The sequence below is a fragment of the Hypanus sabinus genome, chromosome 10, assembly GCF_030144855.1.
Source record: "Hypanus sabinus isolate sHypSab1 chromosome 10, sHypSab1.hap1, whole genome shotgun sequence".
NCBI classification, from domain to species: domain Eukaryota; kingdom Metazoa; phylum Chordata; class Chondrichthyes; order Myliobatiformes; family Dasyatidae; genus Hypanus; species Hypanus sabinus.
The window spans coordinates 109,986,940-110,013,593 of NC_082715.1; the positions used below are offsets into that span (position 1 = coordinate 109,986,940).

Below are 26,654 nucleotides of genomic sequence, written 5' to 3' on the forward strand. Positions count from 1 at the left end.
TAGGATTCTTTGTTGGCATGGGCCAGTTGGTCTGAGGCCTGTTTCTACACTGTTCGAGTCTGACAATTACTATATTGTGAACGCAGTCAACTCCATCAGGAAAACTGGCCTCCCATTGACTCTTTACACTTCCTCCTATCTTGGGAAAGCAAACAAGTTAATCATGGACCCTCTCATCCTGGACCCTCTCATCCTGGTGATCTTTCTCCTCTTCCCCATCCCATCAGGTGGAAGATATGAAAGCTTGAGCATCTGAACCACCAGGCTCAAGGCATCCGCTATTTTATTATTATAAGACTGTTGAACAGAGTTCTTATATAATAAAGAGCAACTCTTCATCTCATGGATTACATTGTCTTGGCCCTTGCACTTCATCTACTTGTACTGCACTTTCTCTGTAAGTGTAACATCATATTTTGCATTCTGTTCCTTTTGATATACAGTATTCATGCATAAGATAGTCTGGATGCTATGCAAACAAAAACTTTGCTACATATAACTCAATACATGTGAAAACAGACCAATTACTATTTGTGTTGCTATTTCTTGGGAGCTATAAACTTGAAACCTAAGGCCCCTCTTAGGGTGCCACTGTTTATTGTACAATTGTATATTTAAAAGTACCATTTTTGGGTCACGTTTAAATCATAAGTTTAGGCTATTTGAAGAAACTGCGAAGTTCATAATGTATGCTGACAGTGTAACTAAGTCAAATTCATTGTCATTAAACTATATACATGTATACGGTCAAATGAGACAACATTTTTCCAGGCCAGGGTGTAAAGTGCAATAGTACACATAACACGCATTAACTTAAGAAAGTAAGAATTACATCTACTACTGAATTCTGCATAAATAAAGTAAAGTGCACAATTAAATATTGTAGGGTGCAGAGCAAATTAAATAGTGACACTAAGAATATGATGCAGCAGGGAGTTCAAAGGCCTAATGGCTTGAGGAAAGTCCTTTGTAGGGACTTCTGGTCTGATGTTGTGCTGCTCCCATACCAGATAGAGATGCAGCTTTTTAGGCCACTCTCAATGGTGCTTCTGTAAAATCCAGTTAAGATGAATGGGGTGGGGTTAGTGGGGAAGAAGCCTTGCTTGCCCCAGACTCCTCAGGAAGTGGAGATGTGGCCGTCCCTTCCACTGAATTTTGAAATGTTGCAGTAAATTCATTTGGCTAATTTTGAAAGGTAATTGATTTTGCAAAGCAGCTCAATTTGAATGCAACCTTTTTCCTTTAAGTCCATAATTATTGTTGCTAATTCATTAATCAATGGCAATCTCTGCTCAAAATTACCAGAGAATTTTATTTTTAGAAGGTCATCTCCAATTTGGGCACTTGCTGTCAAAAAGGATCGCCACTCCTGCCCTAGAATATCAACACATCCCTCCCTAATCACATCAACATCTATGTCTTTCTCCAGGGTGAATACTGATACAAAATATTTATTAAGGACTTCACAAAGTGCTGGAGGAACTCAGTAGGCCAGGCAGCATCTAAGGAAAAGAGTACAGTTGACGTTTGGGCTGAAACCCTTCAGCAGTCTTCCATAGATGTTTTCCAGGACACTTCTCTATAGATTCTGCCTGGCTTGCTGTGTTCCTCCAGTATTATGTGTGTGTGTGTGTTGCTTGGATTTCCAGTATCTGCAGATTTTCTCTTGTTTTTTAAGGACCTCACCCATTTCTTCCTGTTGAAATGCTCAGCAGATTTGTGCAAAATAGTGACTAACCACAGAATATGGCACACGTGTGGAGTAGCTACATTGACTCTCAGGAGAGTGCCAGTATTTCGTCAACTTAACAAGCAACTCAATTAATTTCCTCAATTGCTGTTTTGTTAGGCAGGCAGAGCATAAACTGTGACCTCTATACTTCTATTTTGAAGGCTATGTATTAACAAGGAAGACGTTTGCACTCAGTGTGGTGTTTTTGATATTTGAAGGACAGATAAATGACCCCAATGTCACACAATTACCCGTTCACACCAATTACAAACTCTCATTTATTTCTAAGATTTAAGTTTGCATCATTATGAGATTGGAGCGTATGTGGTTATAAGGCTCAACCAGTCAGTAGGAAATGTGCTTTAACATCAGCTTTGCTGCACATCTCATTTAAAGCACTCCAGTATTGTTATTAATTTTGGGTTATTGGTCTGACAAATGGGAATGTTTCACTAAAAATCTAATAGTTTATATTGATTAATCAATGTGGATACTGTGCAAGAGCAATGGAAGTGGATTTGATGTTCACTGGTACAGAAGAGACAAATGTGTAAAATGTAAGAGTACAAAATAATGGTGTCAGTGCATGGTGTGAATTAGTGGAAAAGATTTGCAGTTTTCACTTGGTTCTAATGAATTGATGAATCCTGGGTTCACATCAACTGGTGTGAGCTGCAGCAATGTAGTACACACATGTTGTGAATCTCTAGATCATGTAGGCAGATGTGGCTTTGCCTTTGTTACCTTCCCTTGATTATGTTTGTTCTGCTTCTGCTCTGGCAATAGATGTGTATTCTGTGAGAAATATCCAAGTGGGTGAGTTGGACATGGAAGTTAAAACTCTAGGACAACTGGGAAACATACATGTTGCTCATATCATATTCTCAGGTGTAAACATTGACTGGGAACAGATAAAATCTACATAATTCATTTGTGAGGTTAGGATAATATTTGAACATTCATTCCAATAATCTGGTTGAAGTTCTTGAGTACATTTCCTTACAACTCCTTTATTTCTAGATATTTAGTAAAGGTTTATCATGTCAGAAGTAAAGAGTACAAGTGCATGTATTTGCACATGGTATGTATGCACAGGTGTAATGAAAAACTTGCTTCTGCAGCATCATAGGCAGATAACACAAGAGACAACATTCTCAAGAGAAACAATAAATGTAAATTATGCAAGCAAGAGCCCAATTAGAACAAAAAAAGATTCAATCTGGTGCAAAGTGGTCAGTGTTTTTATACCAAGGTAGTGATTAGATCATCTAGGATTATAGTTTGGGGCTGTTGCAAACCGGGGCAATGTTTGTTGCCAAGCCTTAATTATCCTTGGGAAAGTGGTGATGAAGCAATTTCTTGAATTGTTAGTGATTTCTAGTGAAGGCACACACACTGCTGCTGGTGAAAGAATTTCAGGGCTTAAACCATTAGGGATGTAGCAAATCCTTAAGTGAATTTCTTCAATGATATGCCAGCCCCTGACAAAAGCCATTGATGACATTGCATGAGGTGGTGTCAAAAATAAACTCTCCTTTCTTGTCCTTCAGGAATTTCCTGCAACTTTAAATGTGGTTGACTGCACTATCCTGCTCTGCGTTGCTTCTCAGGATGGGACTGCACTTGTTCTGTTCAATTGTGTAATACTCTATTATTACCACATTCCAATGTGGTGTGGTGGCCAGAATGGCTTGCAACACTACAAATGTTTAATCAATGTTTTATACAGCAGCAACATGACATCTCTACTCCTGAACTCAATCATCTTCAGGTCATATGGCTCTGAGCTGCAGTGTCTGTCAAGGTCATGGCTCAGATTTAGTCCTTTTACTTTTGTAGCGCTGGTTTTGGGGACAAGAAGGAGGTCGGATTAGGGTTTAGGACATTGGATGTGGAGGAGTTAGAGGTTAGATTGGTATTTTAGGAACAGGGATGAGGTGGAGTTGGTGGTTAGGTTGGTGTCTGGGTTGGGATCCAGGGTTCTGCTTCACACCCCATGTTTGAAGGCTAGTGACAAACGATATTGAAGTCTAGGCCTCAGCTCCTTGCTCAAAGGCCAGCTCTATGGGCATGTGATGATGGACGTCAGTGGATGTCAGGCTGGCAAGCCCAGTGGACGAGGTCATTAGGCCCTGGGGTCAAATATCCATGCAAGCAGGGAGTGGAAGAGCCGGTGTCCCCTCATATACTTGAGGTGGCAAGTCGGAGTTCAAGAGCTTGAGTTTGGGGTCTCATCAATGGCGAATCTAGAGTTTTAGGCCTGGAGTTCAGGTCCCTTCATTGGCTCGTCCTAGGGTCGATATCAAAGCTCGAAGCCCAGAGGACTATTGGAAGTATGGAAGTCAAAGCCCAAATGCCGAAGCCTGGGTCTACATGTGTGAGGTCTACTGGGGAAGTTGGAGGCCCTTTGTCTGCAAGTTTTGCTATTTATTTTCAGTGTTGTATTCTGTGTTCTGCCAAGCATTGCGGATATGCTAGGTTGGAGCTGGAATGTATGGTAACACCTGTGGGCTGCCACCAGTGTGTCTGAGGTTGTATTGGTTGTAAATGAAAGCAATGATGTTCACAGTATGTTTCAATGTACTGTACATGTTATAAACAAATGAATCTGAATATCTTGGACTGTGAAGGAAAGCCCCGAAATGCTTTCTTTACTACCCTATCCACTCCTGTTGCCACTTTGAGTGAATGCTGGACTTGCAACACAAGGACCTTCTGTATATCAATACTCCTAAAGTCTCTACCATTTACTCCAAATGTCCAACCAGAATTTGACTTCCAAAAGTGCATAATTGTACTTTGTCTAAATAACAAATTTCTTCTACCAGAATCAGGTTTATTATTACTGACATGTCATGAAATTTGTTGTTTTGCAGCAGTACAGTGCAAAGTCTTCAATATTAACACAAATTACAATAAATTGTGCAAAAGAGGAACATTCAGAAAACTCATGGCAGAGGGGAAGAAGTTGTTCCCCAGCCATGTGCAACTTGGTGCCCCCTGACTGAGTCCTCAATCACTTATGTAGCTATTTCGATCTCTGATGTGAAACAGAGCTGGTCATGGTGCCACTAATTTGACTGCTGCTACTTTCCCCTGAAAGGCCACCACCTCACCAACAGTATCCAAAGCATGTACTTCTAAGGGAACAGATGATTCTTGTGCTGCCTATCCTTCCTGATGGTCACTCATCTATTGTCTTGCTGGACCTGCTGTGTGATCACCTTACTGAAGCTCCTGTCTAAGACCCTTTCTGCTTTCTGTCTGTTTCCCAGTGAGAGGTTCAGCTGAGAGCTCATTTAATGATTAGGACTGGAGATATTTAGTTGCATATACACTCAAAGGCCACCTTATGAGGTATACCTGTTTGTTAATACAAATATCTTATCAGCCAATCATATATTTTAGTGATACAGTGCAGAGTAGGCCATTCCAGCCCTTTGAGCCATGCTGCCCCAGCAACCCCCTGTGACCCCAGTTTAACCCTAACCTAATCATGGAACAATTTACAATGACCAGTTAACCTACCTGATATGTCTTTCGATTGTGAGAGGAAACCATGCAGCAGTAACTCAATGCATATAAGCATTCAAACATGGTAAAGAAGAATATTAGGTGTTGTTCCTCCAACCTGAGTGTGACCTCATCATGACAGTAGATGGACTGATATGTTGGAATGGGAATGGGAATTAAAATGTATGTCCACTGGGAGGTCATAGCTTTTTCCTGGCAGACAAAGCATAGGTGCTCAGTGAAGCAGTCTCCCAATCTGCATCGGGTCTCACCAATATACAGGAAGCCACACTGGGAGCACTGGATACAGTAGATGACCCCAACAGACTCTCAGGTGAAGTGTCGCCTCACCTGGAAGGACTGTTTGGGGTCCTGAATAGTAGCAAGAGATGAGGTGTTGGGGCAGCTGTAGCACTTGTTCTGCTTGCAAGGTTAAGTACCAGGAGGGAGATCAGTGGGGAGGGAAGAATGGACAAGTGATGTACATCAATAACTCTGAGACGTGGGTTAAGGTAGGCTTTTATTGGTTGGAAGAAAGCACAAGCAGCAAGTGACCATCACACAACATCCTGGAGACTGAGAAAGGGTCTGTGGCTTCAATCACCTTTATACTGGGGTCTGTGGGAGGAGCCACAGGAGCAGTCAGCGGGGTGGGGGGGGGGGCTGTCCAGACAGGTATATGTAGTTCACCTCAACAAGGGAGTTGAATAGGGAGCAATCCCTGTGGGAAGCAGAGGGGAGGGGGTGAGAAAGATGTATACTTGGTGGTGGGATTCCACAGGAGATGGCAGAAATCACAGAGAATCGTGTGCTGGACACCGAGGCTGGTGGGGTGGTAGGAGAGGACGAGGTGGGTGAGGGTAGACTTGCACAAAATGGAAGAGATGCTGTTGAGGCAGTATTGATGTTGGAGGAAGGGAAGCCCCTTTCTTTGAAGGAGGGGAACATCTCCATAGTTCTGCTCTCAGGCCAAGGCTTTTCATTCTAGAATTAAGGAGATGTTCTCTTTCCCAGTTTCTCATATCACCTTATGGTTCTTCTTCCCCTACCCCCACTTTCTTACTCTGACTCCTCTTTTTTTTTCCCAGTCCTGATGAAGGGTCTCAGCCTGAAATGTTGACTGTACTCTTTTCCATAGATGTTGCCTGGCCTGCTGAGTTCCTCCAGCAGTTTGTGCATGTTACTTGGATTTCCAGTACCTGTAGATTTTCTCTTGTTAGCAACTCAAATAACAACACTTTATAACAGTGGTGTTCAGAAGAGTATCTGTGAATGCTGAACACACCAAACCTTGAAGTGGATGGACTACAGCAGCAGAAAACCATAAACATATACTAAGTGCTTCAGAAATGTAAGTCATTCAAGGTCAATGTAATAGCAATTCAGAGTATGTTCCTTTAAACAAAAAAGTGAAGTTCTTAAGGTTGGAGCCCTCTAGATATTAAACTTGGCTCAGGCTGCTGAATTAACTTCCCTTTGTACGTACAGTACTGTTTGCCTTATTGGAAGTAGAGGTCAGTGAAGGGCACAATTTTAGTAATCCCTCCCCTTTCTCGATCTCTCTCCCTGTCTCTATCTTTGGAGACAGCTTATCTACTTATGTCTATTATAAGCCCTCAGACTCTCACAGCTACCTGGACTATCCCTCTTCCCACCCTGTTTGTGAAAATGCCTTCCCCTTCTTTCAATTCCTCCATCTCTGCCTCATCTGCTCTAAAGATCAGGCTTTTCATTTCAGAACGAAGGAGATGTCCTCCTGTTTCAAAGAAAGAGGCTTTCCTTCCTCCACCATCAAAGCTGCCCTTAACTGCCTCTCTTCCTTTTCTCACCTCGTCCTCCCGCCCCCCCCCCCCACCAGGTATAGGGTTCCTCTGTCGTCACCTACCACCCCCCAGCTTCCATGTCCAGCACATAATTCTCTGTAACTTCCTCCATCTCCAACAGGATCCCACCACCAAGCACATCTCCCCCGCCCCCCACCCTGCTCGCTGCTTTCCGCAGGGATCACTCCCAATGCGACATCCTTGTCTATTTGTCCCTTCCCACTGATCTCCGTCCTGGTGCTTACCCTTGCAAGCTGAACAAGTGCTACACCTGCCCGTACACCACCTCCCTCACTCCCATCAGGGCCCAAGCAGTCCTTCTGAGTGAGACGATACTTCACCTGGGAGTCTGTTGGTGTCATATACTGTGTCCGGTGCTCCCAGTCTGGTCTCCTGTATTTCAGTGAGACCTGACAGAGATTGGGAGGCTGCTTCGCCAGGCACCTACAGTCCAGCCACCAGAAGAAGCAGGAGCTCCCAGTGTCACTTATTTTAATCCCACTTCCCATTCCGATTTGTCAATCCATGGCCTCCTCTACTGTTGCGATGAGGCCATACTCAGGTTGGAGGAACAACACTTTATATTCTGTCTAGATAGCATCCAACCTGATGATATGAACATTGACTTCCTGAACTTCCAGTAATGCCTTCTCCCCCCGCCCCCGACCATTCTCTACCCCCTTTTCCCTATCTCACCTTATCTCCTTGCCTGCCATTCGCCTCCCTCTGGTGCTGCTACCCTCTTTTCTTTCTTCCATGGTCTTCTGTCCTCTCTTATTAGATTTCCCCTTCTCCAGCCCTGTGACTCTCTCACCAATCAGCTTCCCAGCTTTTTATTTCAGTCCTCTCCTTCCTGGTTTCACCTATCACCTTGTGTTTCTCTCTCCCCTCCCCCTGACTTTTAAATCTACTCCTTTTTTTTAAACTCTCTCTAGTTCTGCTGAAGGATTTTGGCCCAAAATGTCAGCAGTACTCTTTTCCATAGATGCTGCCTGGCCTGCTGAGTTCCTCCATCATTTTGTGTGTGTTGCCACAATTTTAGTTAGTTGTCATTACTTTTTCCAAGCGCATCTCCAATCCCACAATTGATTGCTTTGTGGTTAAGTTTGCAGACAATACAAAGATAGGTGGAGGGGTAGGTAGCGTTGTAGAAGCAGTAAGTCTGCAGAAGGATGTAGACAGATTTGGAGAATGGGTGAAGAAATGCCATTTGGAATATAGTGTAGGGAAGTTTATGGTCATGTACTTGGTAGAATTGAATAAAGACATTGATTGTGTTCTAAACAGAAAAAATTCAGAAGTCAGGTGCAACGGGACTTGGGAGTCCTCATGCAGGATTCCCTGAAGGTTAACTTGCAGATTGAGTCAGTTGTAAGGAAGACATATGTCAACATTAATTTTGGGAAAACCGGAATATAATACTGAAGCTTTATAAGACATTGGTCAGACCATACTTGGAGCGTTATGAGTATTTTTGGACACAAACAGGATGAGCTGGCATTGGAGAGGGCCCAGAGGAAGTTAATGAGAATGATCCCAGAAATGGAAGGGTTAATGTATGAGGAATGTTTGATGGCTCTGTACTCACTGGAGTTTCAAAGAATGAGGGAATCTCATTGAAATCTTTTTTTTTAATTTAAAATTTTTAAATGCCTAGATAGAGTAGATGTGCAGAAGATGTTTCTAGGACGAGATGGCACAACCTCAGAATAATAGGACATCCCTTTAGAACAGAGATAAAGAGGAATTTCTTCAGCCAGAGCGGTGAATCTGTGGAATTCATTGCCATGGATGGCTGTGAAGGCCTAGTCATTGGGTATATTTAAAGTGGAAATTGACATGTTCTTGATTAGTAAGAACAAAGGTTACAGGGAGAAGGCAGAATAATGTGATTGATGGATAATACAGCAGCCATGATGGAATAGCAGAACAAACTTGATGGCTGAATAACTTAATTGCTCCCATGTCTTATGGAATTGCGTGGGAAGACTACCCTCTCTAGGTTCCTTCTCCAAGTCATACACCGTCTAGGAAATAGTGTTGTTCATTCGTTGGTACTTGATCTAAATCACAGCACATTACACACCCCATTCCCACCAAACAGCAGTGTCGAAGTATCTTAACCAAAGGGACTTCAGAGGTTCAAGATATTGGATCTCCTCCATTTCCAAGCAAGTAAGGAAATATAATAAATGCTGGCTTTTCCAGTATATCAAATAATAAAAGTAACTTTCTTCCTGTGGGTTTGTAAGAACGATGTAAGTCCATTGAATTATATAAAACTCAAAGGATTTGATGGAGAAGAAATTGGGTTATCATGTACCTGGCAGAAAGTTCAATAACATATATCACTCCAGATGATGAAGGATTTTTTTTGTACAGTCGGCCCTCCTTATCTGTGAGTTCTGCATCTGCGAATTCAACCAACCGCGAATCGAGAAAACCCAGAAGTGCTCTTCCAGCACTTCTTGTTCGAGCATGTACAGACTTTTTTTTCTTGTCATTATTCCCTAAACAATGCAGAAAACAAACTATTTTATGTAGCATTTACATTGTATTAGGTATTATAAGTAATCTGGAGATGATTTAAAGTATATGGAAGGATGTGCGTGGGTTATCGCGGATCGGGATCGAAAAAAATCGGAAGTTCTCTTATTAAGTAAGTCGGAACAGGTACATCCGGTATTATTTAGCGTCAGTTCGTGAAACGTTTGTCTTAGTATATAATATATATTTTACCTTTCTATGCATATAAAACACTTAAGAACGTATGTTTCAGCACCGGGCTCAGGAACGGAAGTTCCCGAATGCGAGCCAGTGACAGACCGCTTTCAAGTGCGCTCTCCATCCATCTGGGTTGATGTGGAGGATCAAAAGCTCAAAACCCCAAAACCCAATAATTAAACAACTGCGTTGCTTAGTAATAATTGCAGCTTTCATCGGGGCAGAGCCTTTCTCACTTTATCCTTTAAAATTGTTCAGATCGTTGACCAATGTAGCCTAGCGCTTTTACAATGACCGATGGCGTTTCATCTCTTACTGATCGCTTTATTATTTCCACTTTATTTTCAATCGTGATCGTGAATATTTTTGTGAACAGAAACACTGGGGATTCAGATCTCCACCGCTGGGTTCTAATGTCCACCACACTGAGACAGGTTAAATAAGGGACTTGAGCATCCATGTTTTTTGCTATCCACGAAGGGTCCTGGAACCAATCCCTCGTGGTTCCATTGTCTAAAGAGGGTTCTAAGAGTAAACCTAGCAATTGTCGGCCTGTAAGTTTAATGTCAGTGGTGGGTAAATTAATGGAAAGTATTCTTAGAGATGGTGTATATAATTATCTGCATGGACAGGGTCTGATTAGGAACAGTCAACATGGATTTGTGCGTGGAAGGTCATGTTTCACAAATCTTATTGAATTTTTTGAAGAGGTTACAAGGAAAGTTGACGAGGGTAAAGCAGTGGATGTTGTCTATATGGACTGCAGTAAGGCCTTTGACAAGGTTCCACATGGAAGGTTAGTTAGGAAGGTTCAATCGTTAGGTATTAATATTGAAGTAGTAAAATGGATTCAACAGTGGCTGGATGGGAGATGCCGGAGAGTAGTGGTGGATAACTGTTTGTCAGGTTGGAGGCCGGTGACTAGTGCTGTGCCTCAGGGATCTGTACTGGGTCCAATGTTGTTTGTAATATACATTAATGATCTGGATGATGGGGTGGTAAATTGGATTAGTAAGTATGCGGATAATACTAAGGTAGGTGGCGTTGTGGATAATGAAGTAGGTTTTCAAAGCTTGCAGAGAGATTTAAGCCAGTTAGAAGAGTGGGCTGAAAGATGGCAGATGGAGTTTAATGCTGATAAATGTGAGGTGCTACATTTTGGTAGGACTACTCAAAATAGGACATACATGGTAAATGGTAGGGCATTGAAGAATGCAGTAGAACAGAGTGATCTAGGAATAATGGTGCATAGTTCCCTGAAGGTGGAATCTCATGTGGATAGGGTGATGAAGAAAGCTTTTGGTATGCTGGCCTTTATAAATCAGAGCATTGAGTATAGGAGTTGGGATGTAATGTTAAAATTGTACAAGGCGTTGGTGAGGCCAAATTTGGAGTATTGTGTACAGTTCTGGTCACCGAATTATGGGAAAGGTGTTAACAAAATCGAGAGAGTACAAAGGAGATTTACTAGAATGTTACCTGGGTTTCAGTACCTAAATTACAGAGAAAGGTTGAACAAGTTATGTCTTTATTCTTTGGAGTGTAGAAGGTTGAAGGGGGACTTGATAGAGGTATTTAAAATTATGAGGGGGATAGATAGAATTGACGTGGATAGGCTTTTTCCATTGAGATTCAAACAAAAGGACATGAGTTGAGAGTTAAGGGGCAAAGGTTTAGGGGTAACACGAGGGGGAACCTCTTTACTCAGAGAGTGGTAGCTGTGTGGAACGAACTTCCAGTAGAAGTGGTAGAGCCAGGTTCGATTTTGTCATTAAAAAAAAAATTGGATAGGTATATGGACAGGAAAGGAATGGAGGGTTATGGGCTGAGTGCAGGTAGGTGAGACTAGGTGAGAGTACGTGTTCGGCACGGACTGGTAAGGCCGAGATGGTCTGGTTCCGTGCTGTAATTGTTATATGGTAATACGGTGGATAAGGGGGGCTGAATGTATGTTAAATGCTGTTAGAACAGGAAGGAATTGAAAAATGGGCTGAAGCAAGAACAGCTTCATAAATACTGTTTCTGGGGACATCACATTGAAGATTGCAGGAATGTCAGAATTAATCATAGGGCTGGTGGAACAAAAGGATTCAGAGTTCTGAGGAGGAGAGAAAGGGTTGAGTTTTCAATTGAATAGTTGAAGAACCTATTGGTAGTAGAGTTGCAGAGGTTCCTCAGTTAAGGAGGGTAGAAGCTGAAGGTGGTACCTTTAAAATAGATTTAACTGCAAAACTGTAGTACAGAGCAGCTAATTTATTTGTCACAACAAATGTCAAGAGGGCATGGGGTAGAAGAGCCTTGACGCATACTATATCTTCACAGTTCAGTCTATGCATGGTAGTCCCCGAAGGCCAGGTTCAGAGGTCAATAGAGGGAAAAGTAAAATTTTCCAAATTTCTTGATGGGATCATCCGTAGAGTCCTCATAATATTCAGTAATTAGGAGTTACTCAGTTTAAAAAAAAAACACTAAGCCACTTTTCCCCAGTTGTAAACAGATGCATCCAAGATGGTGGCGCGACGTAGCTTGCAGCGGCCACTCCGGAACTGATTATCTGTTATTTGTGAAGTGGGGTGCCGTGCGCAATCATTATCGATTGAAAATGGACGTGGAAGCACAGAGAAACATCAGGAAATTCCAGGAAGACCTTCTTTGTTGCTGCTGCTGCTGTGAGGTCCGGGACTCTGTTGGGAAGTACAGGCCCCCAGTCCTCGGGGTCCCGTTGCCGATGGTCATTGGCAGGGCTGTCTTAATATGCTCAGCAGAGGATGGTGCTCGGAGAAGCTGTGCCGGAGGGGATGGTCGTCGGCTCGGTTCGATGGACTCAGGTCGCTTTCAGGTCGCTGCGTCTGCGAGGCTGGTTTCGACAGAGCTTCCATTGTGTGCTGTGTCTGTGAGGCTGAGTCAGGTGGCGCCTTGGAAGTCCATAGCGGGGGTACTCCCTTCTGCCGCCGGCGTGGGATGGCAAGTCTGTCGGGACCCTGGGGACTTGTGGAAACTGTGGTGATTTTTTTTGAACTTACAGTCCTTTAACATCTTGGACTATTTTTACTGTGCCCATAGTCTGTTTTTTTTTATCAATTATGCTATTGTTTGCACTGTTGTAACTATATGTTGTAATTATGTGGTTTTGTGCAGGTCTTGTAGCTTTAGTTTTTGTTCTTGTTTTTATCTGGTGGATTTGGAGCTCCTTTCCAGGGAACGCGCTAGACAGTAGTACGATATTAATACGCAGCAGCCTCTCTGGACTCTGGATTGGGGATTGCCAAACGTTACGTGGATTTTCTGGTGTAGTCTGTTTTGTCATATGCTTTTGTGATATCATTCTGGGGGAATGTTGTCTCATTTTTTAACTGCATTGCATTTGTGGTTTCTAAATGATAATAAACTGAATCTGAATCTGAATGTGAATCTGGATCCAGAACTGAGGGACATCAAAGGGGAAGTGCAAGACATGAAAAGTGATTTTTAGACAGATAGCATGATCACAGGCCCTTCCAGCCCAATGACCCAGTGCCACCCAATTACACCCATGTGACCAATTAATTTGGGAGGAAACCAGAACATTCAGAGGAAGCCAACATAGTCTTGGAGAATGTACACACTCCTTACAGAGAGCGGAGGAATTGAACCACTACACTGCTGTACTGCTCATTTCAACACAATTTTTTTTTTTGATTCTTGTAAGGGTTTTAGATAATTGAATATATGCTTTGAGTCTTCAGAACGGACAATTCAGAAGGACAACATGTAGCTCAGGTGGGTATCAACAGAACTTTTATTGTGATTGCAAAAGCGAAAGGTTTGTATTGCCACCTTTAGCTGCATACCTTGTAGTACAATGACTAGAAATATGTTTTCAGTGCTGTAGTTCTGCCCATGTGAGAGATGATGTAGAAACTCAAAAAGAAAGATTTAATTTCCAGACTCCTGAAATTGGTGCAATGGATAATTTGGTCAGTGCAAAATTGCCAATCAATGCTCCCTTTAGAAGTCCATTAATTTTATAGCTGAGGGGTTATTTGTGTTTGCTTTCTCTGTGATGGCAGTACACTTGAATTGACATCCTTTCACAGTTATTTGCGTCAACATCTCTGCCTTTCGTACAGCAGGGTATCCATAGTGATAATTTCCATTGTTGTCAGTTAACGGATCAGCTCAATACAATAATGGGCATGGGTGAAATCTACTTGGAGCACTGTCATTTGTAAACAGATTAAACTCAACAAGATGTGTAACTCGTCTGCTTTTGGTTTGTTAGGTTGTGCACTGCAAGTAAGGCATAGGGAATCTGAACATGAGTAACACAGCGGCAACGAGAAAGCCATACAGGAAGGCACCTCCTCAGCACCGGGAGAATCGGAATGAGCCACCAGTTTTTAGGAATCAACTAGATGGGACAGCCGTATCAACTGAACAGAGCCAGGTAACTGAGAAACCCATGTGCCTAGACTGTCGCACAGATGATTCAGTTACACGGATACCTTTGGTGAGCCAGATATAGAAGTTCTGCAGAGTGTGACAAGTTCAGAAGTGTCAAACACCCATTTTTCTCCCCTCTGGTCTCAGGACTCCAGCAGTGAAAGAACAGATTCCTCTTCACGTAATAGTTCAAGGTTTTACTTTGTGAAACAGTACAGACGATCAGGTGAAGGTGATCTGAGATCCATGGAAAAAAACTTCTCTAAGTTTATGAGTAAAACTGCAGTGGCACTCATGAATTTAAATGATGACAAACCTTTAAGACATTCCCTGAAATCCAGGAATTCAGACTTTAAAGAACCTGCTGAAATTCTGGTTCAGAAGGAGTCAGATAGTTCCCAGATTCAACAGCCTCGCAAAGGAATTCTCAAGCAGGCAAATGCGCTAGGTACTGAAGTTGAAAGTCTGCGCAAAGCCAGATCTACGGAAACATTATCCCAGAGTAGAGCAGAGCTGTTAATTTATTCCTCGCAAGAAATGTCGAGAGCACAGCGGGGCAGAAGAGCCTCGATGCAGGGTAAACCATTTTCACAGTTCAGTTCCGTGCAAGGTAGTCATCAAAGGGTAGGTTTAGAGATTATCGAGGAAAAACTGAAATTTTCAAAATTTCTTGATGAGATCACCATTAGAGTTCTGAGTCCACATAATCTTCAATCATTCGGAGTTACTCAATTTAAAAAACAAACAATGAGCCACTTTTCCCCAGATGTAAGTAGAGATCTGGATCCAGAACAAAGAGACACCAAAGAGGAAGTACATGACATGAAAAGTGACATGAAGGGTTCAGGTAGAAGTGCAGATGTGTCAGAGAGAAAGAACAGTGTACAACTTAGAGTTGAGTCCAAGCAAAGACGGCAGGATGTGGATAGACCGACAAGCCCAGGAACAATTGGAAGACAATGGGTAGTAAGCAAAGATGGAATTGATAAGCTCCACAGAACTTCTGTTCAGAGAGAAAGCATAGCAAGATGTCCTGACTGTGCAAAATTATTGGAATCCATTGGTGAGAGAGAGCAAAGAAGCACTAGGCTGGGTAAAGGAAATAAAGAGGATGGATTTGAAAGCAGTCAAGAGTGCATGCAGCCTCAGGACCTAGCAGATGAAGTGGGACAGGACATGAATGAGAAATTTCAAGCTGATTTAAGGCCACCTCTGCATTCAGATCAAGATAGGCATTTGGCAGCTCTGCAAATGGCATCCATCATTGTACAAAATAAGGTAAGGGCAAAGAACTGTATCAGTTTAAAACTTGTACCTTTTGATTCCGTGTCTCTAATTCGATGTGGTTAACTACTGAGCACTTACTCTGAGATGCAATGAATGGTCAGTGTTTAAATGTTGCAGGCGTGTTTACCAAAATACATGAGGGACATCTTCCCAGAGTTAACATGCAGCACCAGTTAAGATTTCAGGTTTGTTTAAAGCAGTTCATATTTTTGTGCATTTTTAAGAAGCTCTGGCATACTGTTAAGTAGTAGTTTGAGTGTTGCTAGTCTCAGTTTAGTTGCAGTTGAAAGAATAATTATACAGTCCATCAGCATCAGCACACTCTCATTCAACCCCTGCTTTGCTTGCTTTAGACATCAGTGGCTTTATGCTGACGTGCTCCTCAACCAGTGTTAGATATCCAGAGTTCTTGTTGATCCTTTGATAATGGGGCACCCCCTGATTAAAACTGTGGTTTGCTTCATTTAATTAATGGGTTACTTCATTGTGGTCCTGATCCTTTGAAATTGGTGGAGCTTTGATTCTGTTCTTGCTTTGCGACGGGTTAGTTCATGTGGGTCTAATCCATCAATTTCAGGGAGTAATGCATTCTGTTTTATGTTGAGTTGGTAATCAGTGTGCCCAGTCTGTCCGTGAATTCGGCAGAGTATTCCTCATGCTCAATGACTCCCTTAGAAAATTGTGAATTGGTGTTTAATTTTGTTTCTCCCCAGTCATCAGTGTGATTTTACTTTTGGAATAGGCTCTAAGGGGCTGGCTGTACTGAAGGACCATTACTCCAGTATGTGCACAAATACTTAGAAAAAGAGGAGAGAAGCTTGGACCTAATCTTGGTACAATTTACAGGGGCAAAAGAATATTGTTATTAGTAGTCAAAGTAAATAGTTCATCACTGCAAACTTATGGATGCCTTGCTGGCAACACCCACTTTTCAAAAGCTAAAGTAAATGTAGAAAGTAAATTAGTCAGGCATTTGTAAGTGGCCATTTATTAAAGTATAACTGACTTAAGGGATGACTCTTACTATGTTTAATTTTAGTTGGTAAGTATTTCAGACAGCTGGGAAAAAAAACTGAATGTGTGGAGAAGATTGCAGATTGATCCAGAGTTGAGGAAGGAATGGAGAGTAATAGATGAGTTTCAGCTTCAGATTCAGTTTATTGTCATTTAGAAATCACAATTGCAATGCAGTTAAAAAATGAGACAACGTTCCTCCAGAATGATATCACAAAAGCACACAACAAAACAGACCACACAGGAAAAACCACGTAATGTTTGGTAACCCCCAATCCAGAGTCCGGAGAGGCTGCTGCGTATCAATATCGCGCTACCATCTTAGCACGTTACCCGGAAAGGAGCTCCAAATCCATCAGACAAAACAAGACTACCCCTACCCAGACACACCAAGTCAAGAGACCAGCACTACCACTCAACAAACCAAAAACCTACACAAAACCACATAGTTATAGTTAACATTTAGTTGCAACAGTGCAGACAATACCATAATTGATAAAAGACTGACAAAAATCACATAATTATAACATTTAGTTACAACAGTGCAGACAATGCCATAATTGATAAAAGACTAACTGACAAAAACCACATAATTTAACATATAGTTCCAACAGTGCAAAGCAATACCGTAATCTGATAAAGAGCAGACCATGGCACGGTAAAAAATTATGCCCGTGCTGATTTGTTTGCACATTTACTTAAATCTCATTGGCCTGCATGTAGTGTATCCTTTTATGTTTTGCCTATTTAGTTTCTGTCTAAATGCCTCAGTGTATCTGATTCCAGTATCACTTCTGACAATATGTTTTAGTAAGCAACTAATTAGGGTGCTTCAAAACAAAACTAACTCTCAGATCCCCTTTAAAACTCCTTTTCATCTGAACCTACAAATTCATTTTATGATCTTGTCTATCTGTGTCTCCCTCAATCTTATGTCACCCCCTCAGCCTCCTTTGCTCCAGTGAAAACGAGCTCAGACTGTGCTATTACTCTCCATAACTGAAGTTCTCTACTGGAGGAAATGTTCTAGTGTGGCTGCTCTGTACTCTCTCTAGCAGAATGACATTCGTCCTATAATGTGACCAGAACTGCACATGTTGCTCCCAAGCATGGCTTAACTATTTCTAAAGTTAATAAGTGATTGGAATGAAAGGGGCCTCCTTGAGAATATATGGCAAAGACTATTTTGGATGGTGTTGGTTTAGGTTGTATGCAATGTATTATATAATGCTCAAGGAAGAGACACTTGAAATGACAGTGTGGCCTCATGTTTGATGTTCTAAGATGAGACCGGAAGCTTTTACAATTATTTTCAAACCAAACTGCTGAGTAGATGATCCACCTTACTTTCCTCTTAAAAAGCCCAACATTATAAAAGATTAACTCCCAAATGATATCAAGAAATGGTATCAGGCAATGAATGGGGCAAATATTGTGGAACCAGACTTTATCCCAGCGGTAGTATTGAAGACTTGGGCTTAGCCCAAGCTGTGTTTCATTTGAAGCCGTTCATGTACACACAGATACAAAATTGGCATCTGCCTAACAGTGTGTCAGATTTTAAAAGCAATTTTTCTTGAAGTAGGACAAATCCAATCCGGGTAATCGATACAGTATCATTTTAACTTTAAGTCATCAGCAGAATGATGGGAAATATTATTCCAGTCATGAAGAATTTAGTCCCAAAATTATGAGAGGTTAGATGGAATGATTCTTTCGCACAGAAGGCAAGATGAGGGCATTGTATAAAGTAATTGGTAGGAGCTTTATAGGAGATCTCAGAGGGTGAGCCGGTTTCTGAGTTTTTGTGATTCTGATGACTCAATATAGGAGGGTGGCAGCAGTCTGTACTCGTGTTCTACCTTGGCATCAGTCCTCCACAGTGGCTGCCTATGCAAGTCATTTGCCAGTCAATGACAAATATGAAAAGCAGTTAGACCAGGCAACCTAGCTTCTTGACTTGTGGCAGCAATTAACAGAGCACAACAATGGTGGCTTGGGGTTGAGATATCTTATGTCCTTGAAGTAGCAGATCCATTGAAGCCATGTTATTGTGGAATAATTATCAAAAATTGATAATTTATCATTTACTTAAGAATGCAAAGAAATGTTATTTGTGAAATGAAAGTGAATTCTTAGTATACAAATCCAAAGATTCCTAAAGTCGTCCACACAACTAGATGGGAGGGGGTGGTAAAGAAGTCAGATGGGATGCTAGCTGGAGTATGTAAGAATGAGAGGCATAGATTGAGTGTGCACAGTCCTTTCCCAGGGTTGGAGGATCAAGAACTAGAAGGCATAGGTTTAAGTTAAGAGGAGAGAGATTTCATAGGAACCTGAAGGATTATTATTTCGCAGAGAATTTTCAGTATTTGGAATAAGCTGCCAAAGGAAGTGATTGAGGCAGGTATATTAACAGCATTTAAAATGCACTTGGTGAGATACATGGATAGCATAAGTTCAGAGAGATGTGGGCAGATGAGATTAGCTCAGATGGGAATCTTGTTTGGATTTCTGTGCTGTACAACTCCATGACCAGGACGTTGCCTGGGAGCAGAGAATGATTAGGCTGCGTTTAATTTTCATGGAGCAGAGATGACTGAGAAGAGTCCTGATAAAGGTCTAAATCATTATGTGGGGCATAGAGAAGGTGGTCAGTCATAAACTTTTCCTTGTAGTAGAGGTATCTATAACCAGAGGGCATTAATTTAACCTTGGGGTTCAGAGGCAATATAGGTTTCACTGAGTGGTTGCAATTTGGAATGCATTGCCTGAGAGGGTAGTGGAGGCAGAGACTTTTATGGCATTTAAGAAGTATCCAGATAGGTTTAGTTTATTATTGTCACATGTATTGAGATGCATTGAAAAGCTTGACTTTTGTATTAATTACTCAGTGGATTGAAGCAGAATAAGATAAGACAGTAACAGAATGCAGAATTAAAAGTAACAACTACAGTGAGTGCAGTGTAGGTAAATAGTGTAAGATCATAATGACAAACACGAGAAAACCTGTAGATGCTGGAAATCCAAAGTAACACTCTCAATATGCTGGAGGAACTCAGCAGGCCAGGCAGCACCAATGGAAAAGAATAAACAATTGACGTTTCGGGCCGTGAGTCCTGAGGAAAGATCACATTGAAGGTGATTATGAGGTCAAGAGTCCATCTTAACATACAGTGGAACCACTCAGTAGTCTTATAACAGCTGGGTAGGAGCTGACCTTGAACTGGATGAGCACTTGAGTTGCAAGAGCATAGAAGGTACAAGAACAAGTGCTGGTAAATGGGATTAATATAGATAGCTACTTGATATTTGCCACAAAAAATATTTTATATCTGTGTTGTACGACTCTAACAAAAGTAAGTCAGGGAGAGGAATGTAATTAATCTAACTGTGGCACTTCTCTTCTCCACAGGAACCACTGACTGATGGGGACCGAATTAAGTAAGTCTATTTCTATTCTGTAGTTTGCAGGTTCCATGGACTGATGGTGTGGTGAATTGTTAGAATGATTCATTAACAGCTAGATGTTTCCATTTAGCTGTATAATATAGGATTCCTTTTCTTTAATTATTTGGTCATTTTTCTTTTATTCAAATGCTCTAATTCACCTATTTTATGTTATATTTGAAGTAGTTCTGGAGAATGGTGTTTCTTTGCATCAGCCTATTTAGATACAACGTTTAATTATTCCTTTAGTGATATTGGATTCAGTCATAAAGTCTCTACACAGCTGCCATAAGGTGCCACAGCAGGAGAATGGGAAACCATCTGGACAACACCATTCTTTGTGCCCTTGCTGCAATCTTGACATTGTTCGTAAAGGATGCTACCCAGGAATTTCCCTTCAATATATTAGAATTGCACCAGCAAAGCAAGACACCAGATGCCATTTTATACTCTTGTTAGAACAGAGAAGGTTAACTGATAAAAAGGTATAAAAACTCTGAATGGTTTTGATAGAATAAATGATGAAAAGCTATTTCAGAACCATGGCAATAGTTCTGGTAAAGAGAATGAGAGGCTACATTGAAAAGTCTCATCATATGAACTGCAGCAGTTGGGAAGAAGGTCCTCCATTGCCTTCTCAGGGGAAATAAGGAAAGGCTATAAATATAAATCCTAGTCATTATACTAATGCCCATTCTTGAATTAAATGCTATTATTGTTTTGATTCCAGTGCAATCATATGTTATTAATGCATTTTGTAATTGTTGTTTGCATTCAACTCCATCAGTAATGTGCATAATGCACAGGAGAAGGCTGAGGCATTGGTATGGATAGCATCCATATAAAAGCACCCTTGGTCTGCTGCTGCAAAACGAACACTCTCTATTTCTCAGTTAATGGGTCACTAGACATTTTAATGTGCAGGAAACAGAAATAGAGGAATGAGTTGTAATGCCTGTAAAGCCTCAATCACCTATCAATGAGATTTTACCTTAACATCACTTTTCTTTACTGAGCGTTTCTATCTCTCTCCATACTTGAACTTTCTTGACATACTTGTCCCTATCTTCTTAGCACTAGCACTGGTCGAGACCTAGCATGGGACCAAAACTCTCTCACTGCACAAAGAAAGTACTATTTTTATATTCTTTAAGATTTGTTCAAAGCATAGAATAGTTATTACCCTGAAGCTTTTCTACCCCTTGGTGGTACCAGCTGAACTCCCTTATCTCTTACAATTGTCAGCCCAGACACATTATTAAGGAAAAAGGAGACATCGGGTTTGTAAGTAGGAAAACACTACTCACCAGTATCTCATCTTAATGATGTGCATTCAATATAGAGGAAAAACATTGGTTAATAAGAGGGAAAACAGTCCATTACCACATTCCAACGACACCATTTTGCCTTCAAACTTCCATTTTATTTTGGCATCTACCAGGGCAGAGTTGCAATTAACTCTTTCCTTACAAGGTTTATTATCACTGACATGAAATTTGTTTTCTGGTTGCGGTACAAAACAAGTTTAAAGAAAATGCAACTGAGAAAGTGTTTATGGGTTCAGGAACTGTACAGGAATCTGATGGTAGAGGAGAAGCCAAAATGTTGAGTGGGGGTCTTCAGATTCTTGTATCTCTTTCCTGATTGTAGTAAAGCAAATAGGGTATGTCCTAGATGGTGAGGGTCTTTAACGATGAATGCCATCTTCTTAAGAAACTGCCTTTTGAACCTGGGTACTTGGAGCTGAGAGGCAGCAGTGCAAATTGTTGTATCCGGGCTTCCATATACTTGGTCTCCATAGCTTTCCGAAGATATGACATATTCTCGGTGACCAAATGGCCTATTGTGTGATGGAGGAAAAGAAAAAAAAGATATGAAATCTATTACCTTTTGGGTGAAGAAATATCCTCTCATTTCAGTGGCTGACCTCATAATTTGAAATTCTGACCACTGATTCTACACACCCCAGTCAAGCTGGGGAAGTATAGGCAGCATAATTTGGGTTGGCGTTATCCCCACATCTGCTGTTGTCGATCTAACACTCTGCCAGTGAACTTTAGGTTCAGAACCAAGGAATAACTGTCAAAACACAGTCTACTTAAAAATACAACCTGTTCATTAGCAAGCTTGCATCTCAATTGACAAAACAGAGTCCCCACTCAGCTTGGGAAAATCTGCAAATCAAGTGAGCACCCGATTACTGTCTGGGGCTGTTGTTATACATCCGTTATCACATAAGACTCTGATAAGGTTACACAGAGCAGCTTTCTCATGCAACAAACACTTCTTTGTTCATACATAATTCTCACAGCATGACTTGTCAAGCTGCTAATAAGTCAGTTGGGTTTTAGCCCTTTTAATTCTGTATGTAATTCCTCACCGTCTTACTACCCAAACAGGAGAGGGCATAAACTGAGACTGCTGAATTTCTTTTCGGAGATTTCAGGAATCTTTCACTGCACTCTTGGGTAGAGTAACCAGACCTTTTCACAGTTCCAGACACAGTTTCTCTGATGCCCCATTGCAACATTTCTACCCTTATACTCAAATCCCCTTACAGTAAAAGTCAATACATAATTGTCGTCACTACATATGTCGTCACTACCTCCTCCCATTGATGCTATCTGGCCTGCTGAGTTCTGCCAGCATTTTGTGTTTTTGTCAATACATAATTTGCTGTCTTAACATGCAGCTGCAGTAAACAATCAACTTTCATTGATTCATTGTCAAAAACACCTTTCAAACCTCACCATTGGAAATGAAGTTCTATTTTCTTATGCTGAAGTGGGTAATTTCATAATTTTTTCATATAATATTCCATCTTTTTTTGTTTTTACCATTTATTTAACCTATCTATATCCTCAAAGCCAGTTTACTTTACCTAGTCATAATGCTATCCAGCGTAGTGTCATAGTTGTAGAGAGGTACAGCATGCAACCCAAGTCCATGACAGTTATCAATCACCCAATTGCATAAATCCTACATAAATCCAGTTTGGTACTCTATCCAACTGTCACCAACCAGTTCTACCACTCACCTACACAATCTGCAATGGCCAGCAAACCCACCAGCCTGAAACTGGAGCACTTGGATTTAGTCCAGAGTCATAGGGAGCAAATGTAATCTCCACATAATACCAAATTAAAACAGAAAGAACCTGAAGTACTTGGGTCAGGCTATATAAGTAGGAAGAGAAATAGATAACATTTCAGGTTAAAAAAAAATTGCTGTTTCTTTTCCCACAGACAATAAGTAGTTTCAGCTTTTTAAGTTTTCCTCAGATCTCCAGATTACAGACATAGACATTCCTGAGATCAGTAAGGATCCTGGTCCAGTTTTTGGCTTTCGAGCTCTGTTTTGCAACTTTAATACTTTGGGAAGGAAAAAAATCAGGAAATAATATTGTATACGGGTTTGGACTGTATGCCTTGGATTGATATCCTTCTATCTCTTTAGGGTCCCTATTGTGCTGTCTTCCTGCGACAATGTTTTGTGTAGATGTGTCAGTGGTGGGGAGGGCTTTACCCATGGTGGTCTGAGCCATACCCACTATTTTTTTTTGCAGGATTTTCAGTTCAAGGGCATTGGTGTTTCCACAACAGGCTGTGATGCAGCCAGTCAGTATGCTCTCCACCACATACCTATAGAAGTTTGTAAAGGTTTTAGATGTCATGCAGAATCTGCACAAACTCCTAAGGAAGTAGAGGCTCTTACTTGCTTTCTTCATAATTGCACTTGTGTGCTGGGTCCAAAACAGGTTGTCTGAAATAAAAACACCCTGGAATTTATAGTTACTAAACCTTGCCACCTCTGAAACTTTGAGGACCAGCTCATGGACCTCCTAGTTTCCTTCCTCTGAAGTCAATAATCAGCTCCTCAGTCTTGCTGACATTGAGTAAGATGTTTGTGTTATGGAATCGCTCGGCCAGATTTTCAGTCTTCCTCCTATATGCTGATTCATTATCACCTTTGATTCAGCCAAAAGCAGTAGTACCATCAGCATCTTGAATATGGCATTGCAGCTGTGCTTAGCCACACAGTCATAAGTGTAAAGCAACTAGAGCAAGGGATGAAGCAGACAGCCTTGTGGTACACATATGCTGATGAAGATTGTGGAGGAGATGTTGCCATTCTGAACTGACTGGGGTCTGCAAGTGAGGAAATCCAGGATCAAATTGCACAAAGAGGTATTGAGGCCAAGGTCTTGGAGCTTATTGATTAGTTTAATTTTTAAGGCAGAAATAGATAAATATTTGAAAGTTTAAGGAATTGTGTATTATGCGGAACAGGCACAGTAAGAGTTGAGGCCAGCACTCATAGTCTACCTTAGATTTTACTGCTTGAAAAAACAACCTGCTCTGCCTAAGGAAGCAGTTGAGGCTTCTTCACTAAATATATTTAAGATACAATAAGATAGATATTTACATAGTAAGGGAATTAAGGGTTATGGGGAAAAGGCTGGTAGATGGAGCCGAGTTTACGGACAGATTAGCCATGCTCTTATTGAATGGTGGGGCAGGCTTGATGGGCCGGATGGCCTACTCCTGCTCCTATTTCTTATGTTCTTATAGTAATTTTGTGTCTTTAAACTATACAACTGCCACAAAACAACAATTTTCACATTATACAAATTAATGATAATAAATCTGATCCCGATTCTATCTCAATTCATAGTGCATGTTAATCAATATTATATTTCAACATTTTAAAGCTTAGTTCAAAACTGGAGCTTCATACTTCCTCTAAATTCTGAAAATTCATCAATCTGATAAATTGTTAATCTACTTAAATAATAAGGCTACCAGTGGATCGCAAATAATACTGGGAGAGAAGAAATCCACACCAGTGAAGCAAGCTCAAGTATTGAACTTGTATAGAGGTCTGGATCAGCACAGGAAAAAAAAGATCTGGACAGGTAACATGAATTTCAATCCATGCAACTTGGTAATTAAATAAAAATGAGATACAAAGATGGTGAACATGAAACCACAGGTTAACATAAAGCCATCTGATTTACTAAAAAAAATACAGTCAGCTATGTAATCCCAGATAATTCTGCGGCATGACTGATTTTAACTGCCTTTCAACTGCCCTAGTAAGCCACTCAGTTTAAAGGCAAAAGGATGGAAAAGATGGGCAGTGGATGAATAAAAACTAATCATTTTTTTTAGAAATATACAATAACTAAAAACAGTTGCTTTACATTGACAGTAGGTAAACTGATGAGTTTAAAAGTCACTCATGATTTTTGTGTGTGCCCTACAATATAGACACATTTCATCCCTGATCTATCAGACTGTCTTTTCCCATACATTAGGGTTTCTTCCTTTTAGAACCTGATCAATTCATTGTTCACTTCTGGTTCTTATGTTTCATTGTATGTTCAAAAGACCAATACATATATCTGGGACTTCAAAGATAATTCAGCATTATGATGCTTTATTTAAAGCTGAACAAAACATCATCTAAACAATAGACAGCACATGATTGGAAAATGTTGTCAATGGGTTTAAACCCACAGGGCAATGACTTTCATTAAATTTCTTTCTGAATCAAATGGCAGAATCCAGGTCAATCAATACCCAAAATAAACATCAGGCAAGGCATTTCTGGTGATAAAACCTTACCTTTTCAAGCAGAGTGACATACATTTTATTATGAAATGATGACATAATTTTCAGAGGTAAGGGATGAAAGATGACAACAAGTAATTTTCAATCAGCCTGCTAAAAACTACCTCTGCCTGCCCAGGTACTGTAATTAACACTTGCATAATAGGAGCTTTGAAGTCAGTTAACCAGCTTAGAATATGGTGTCAGAATTCAATATGGTCAGGGAAATGCACATTTTTAGCCAGCCTTGGTATTGAGAACTTTCTCGAAAACCTTCTACATCTTTGGTAAATTTATTTCACGTATTTGGAACAAGCAGTTACTATCACTGAGCACAAGCTTGTCTGCCCATTAGGTTCAAGGCTTCAGTTCTCTTCCTGACTACTCCAAAAGCCATGAAGGCCAGTTCTCTAAAACAAAGTCTGGCTCTGTGGCTGAGAAAGGAAGGGAGAGAACAGGAATGCAGTGGTGATACCAGGTTCATTAGTTAGAGCAGATAGGAGTTTCCCCAGTTTTACTTTAAAACTCCAAGTGTAAAAAAATCCCTGATAGGAGTTATACATAGGCCTTCCAACAGTAGCCAGGAAGTGGAGTACAAATTACCATGGGAAATAGAAAAGGCGTGTAAAAAGGGTAACGTTACGATAGCCATAGGGGATTTCAATATGCAGATAGATTTGGAAAATCAGGTTGGCGTTGTATGCCAAGAGAAGGAATTTGTAGGATGCCTATAAAATGGCTTTTCACCAGAGGGTGGAGAATCTGTAGAATTCATTGTCACAGGCAGCCTTGGAGGCCAAGTCATTGGGTATATTTAAAGCAGAAGTTGATAGGTTCTTTATTAGTAAGGGTGTCCAAGGTTACAGGTTGTAGTTCATTTTAAATTGGAGAAGAATGACAAGTCCTTGAGCAGAGCAGAAGTATGATGGCAGAATCTTAAAGATTTCACATCACATTTAATTATCTATGTGTAGATTCCAATTATACAGTTATTAGAGTCTTACAATATGGAACCAGGCCCTACAGCCCGTCATTTCCATGACAATCATAAACTGAGCCCATCTGTAGCCTGATGTC

The 26,654-nt window shown here is 40.9% G+C and overlaps 1 protein-coding gene across 4 annotated transcripts in view; it reads left to right on the forward strand.

The window, feature by feature from the left end:
• tjap1 (tight junction associated protein 1 (peripheral)) overlaps window positions 1-26,654 on the forward strand; it is a 172,661-nt gene that overhangs the window by 59,910 nt on the left and 86,097 nt on the right. For 3 of the 4 annotated variants that reach the window (XM_059982620.1, XM_059982619.1, XM_059982618.1), the window contains 2 exons: window positions 14,054-14,218; window positions 19,931-19,959. In XM_059982620.1, coding sequence (XP_059838603.1) covers window positions 14,090-14,218; window positions 19,931-19,959 — 158 coding nt within the window. In that variant the 5' untranslated portion in view covers window positions 14,054-14,089. The remainder of the gene's footprint in view (window positions 1-14,053; window positions 14,219-19,930; window positions 19,960-26,654) is intronic. The other variant, XM_059982622.1, reaches the window with a different exon arrangement.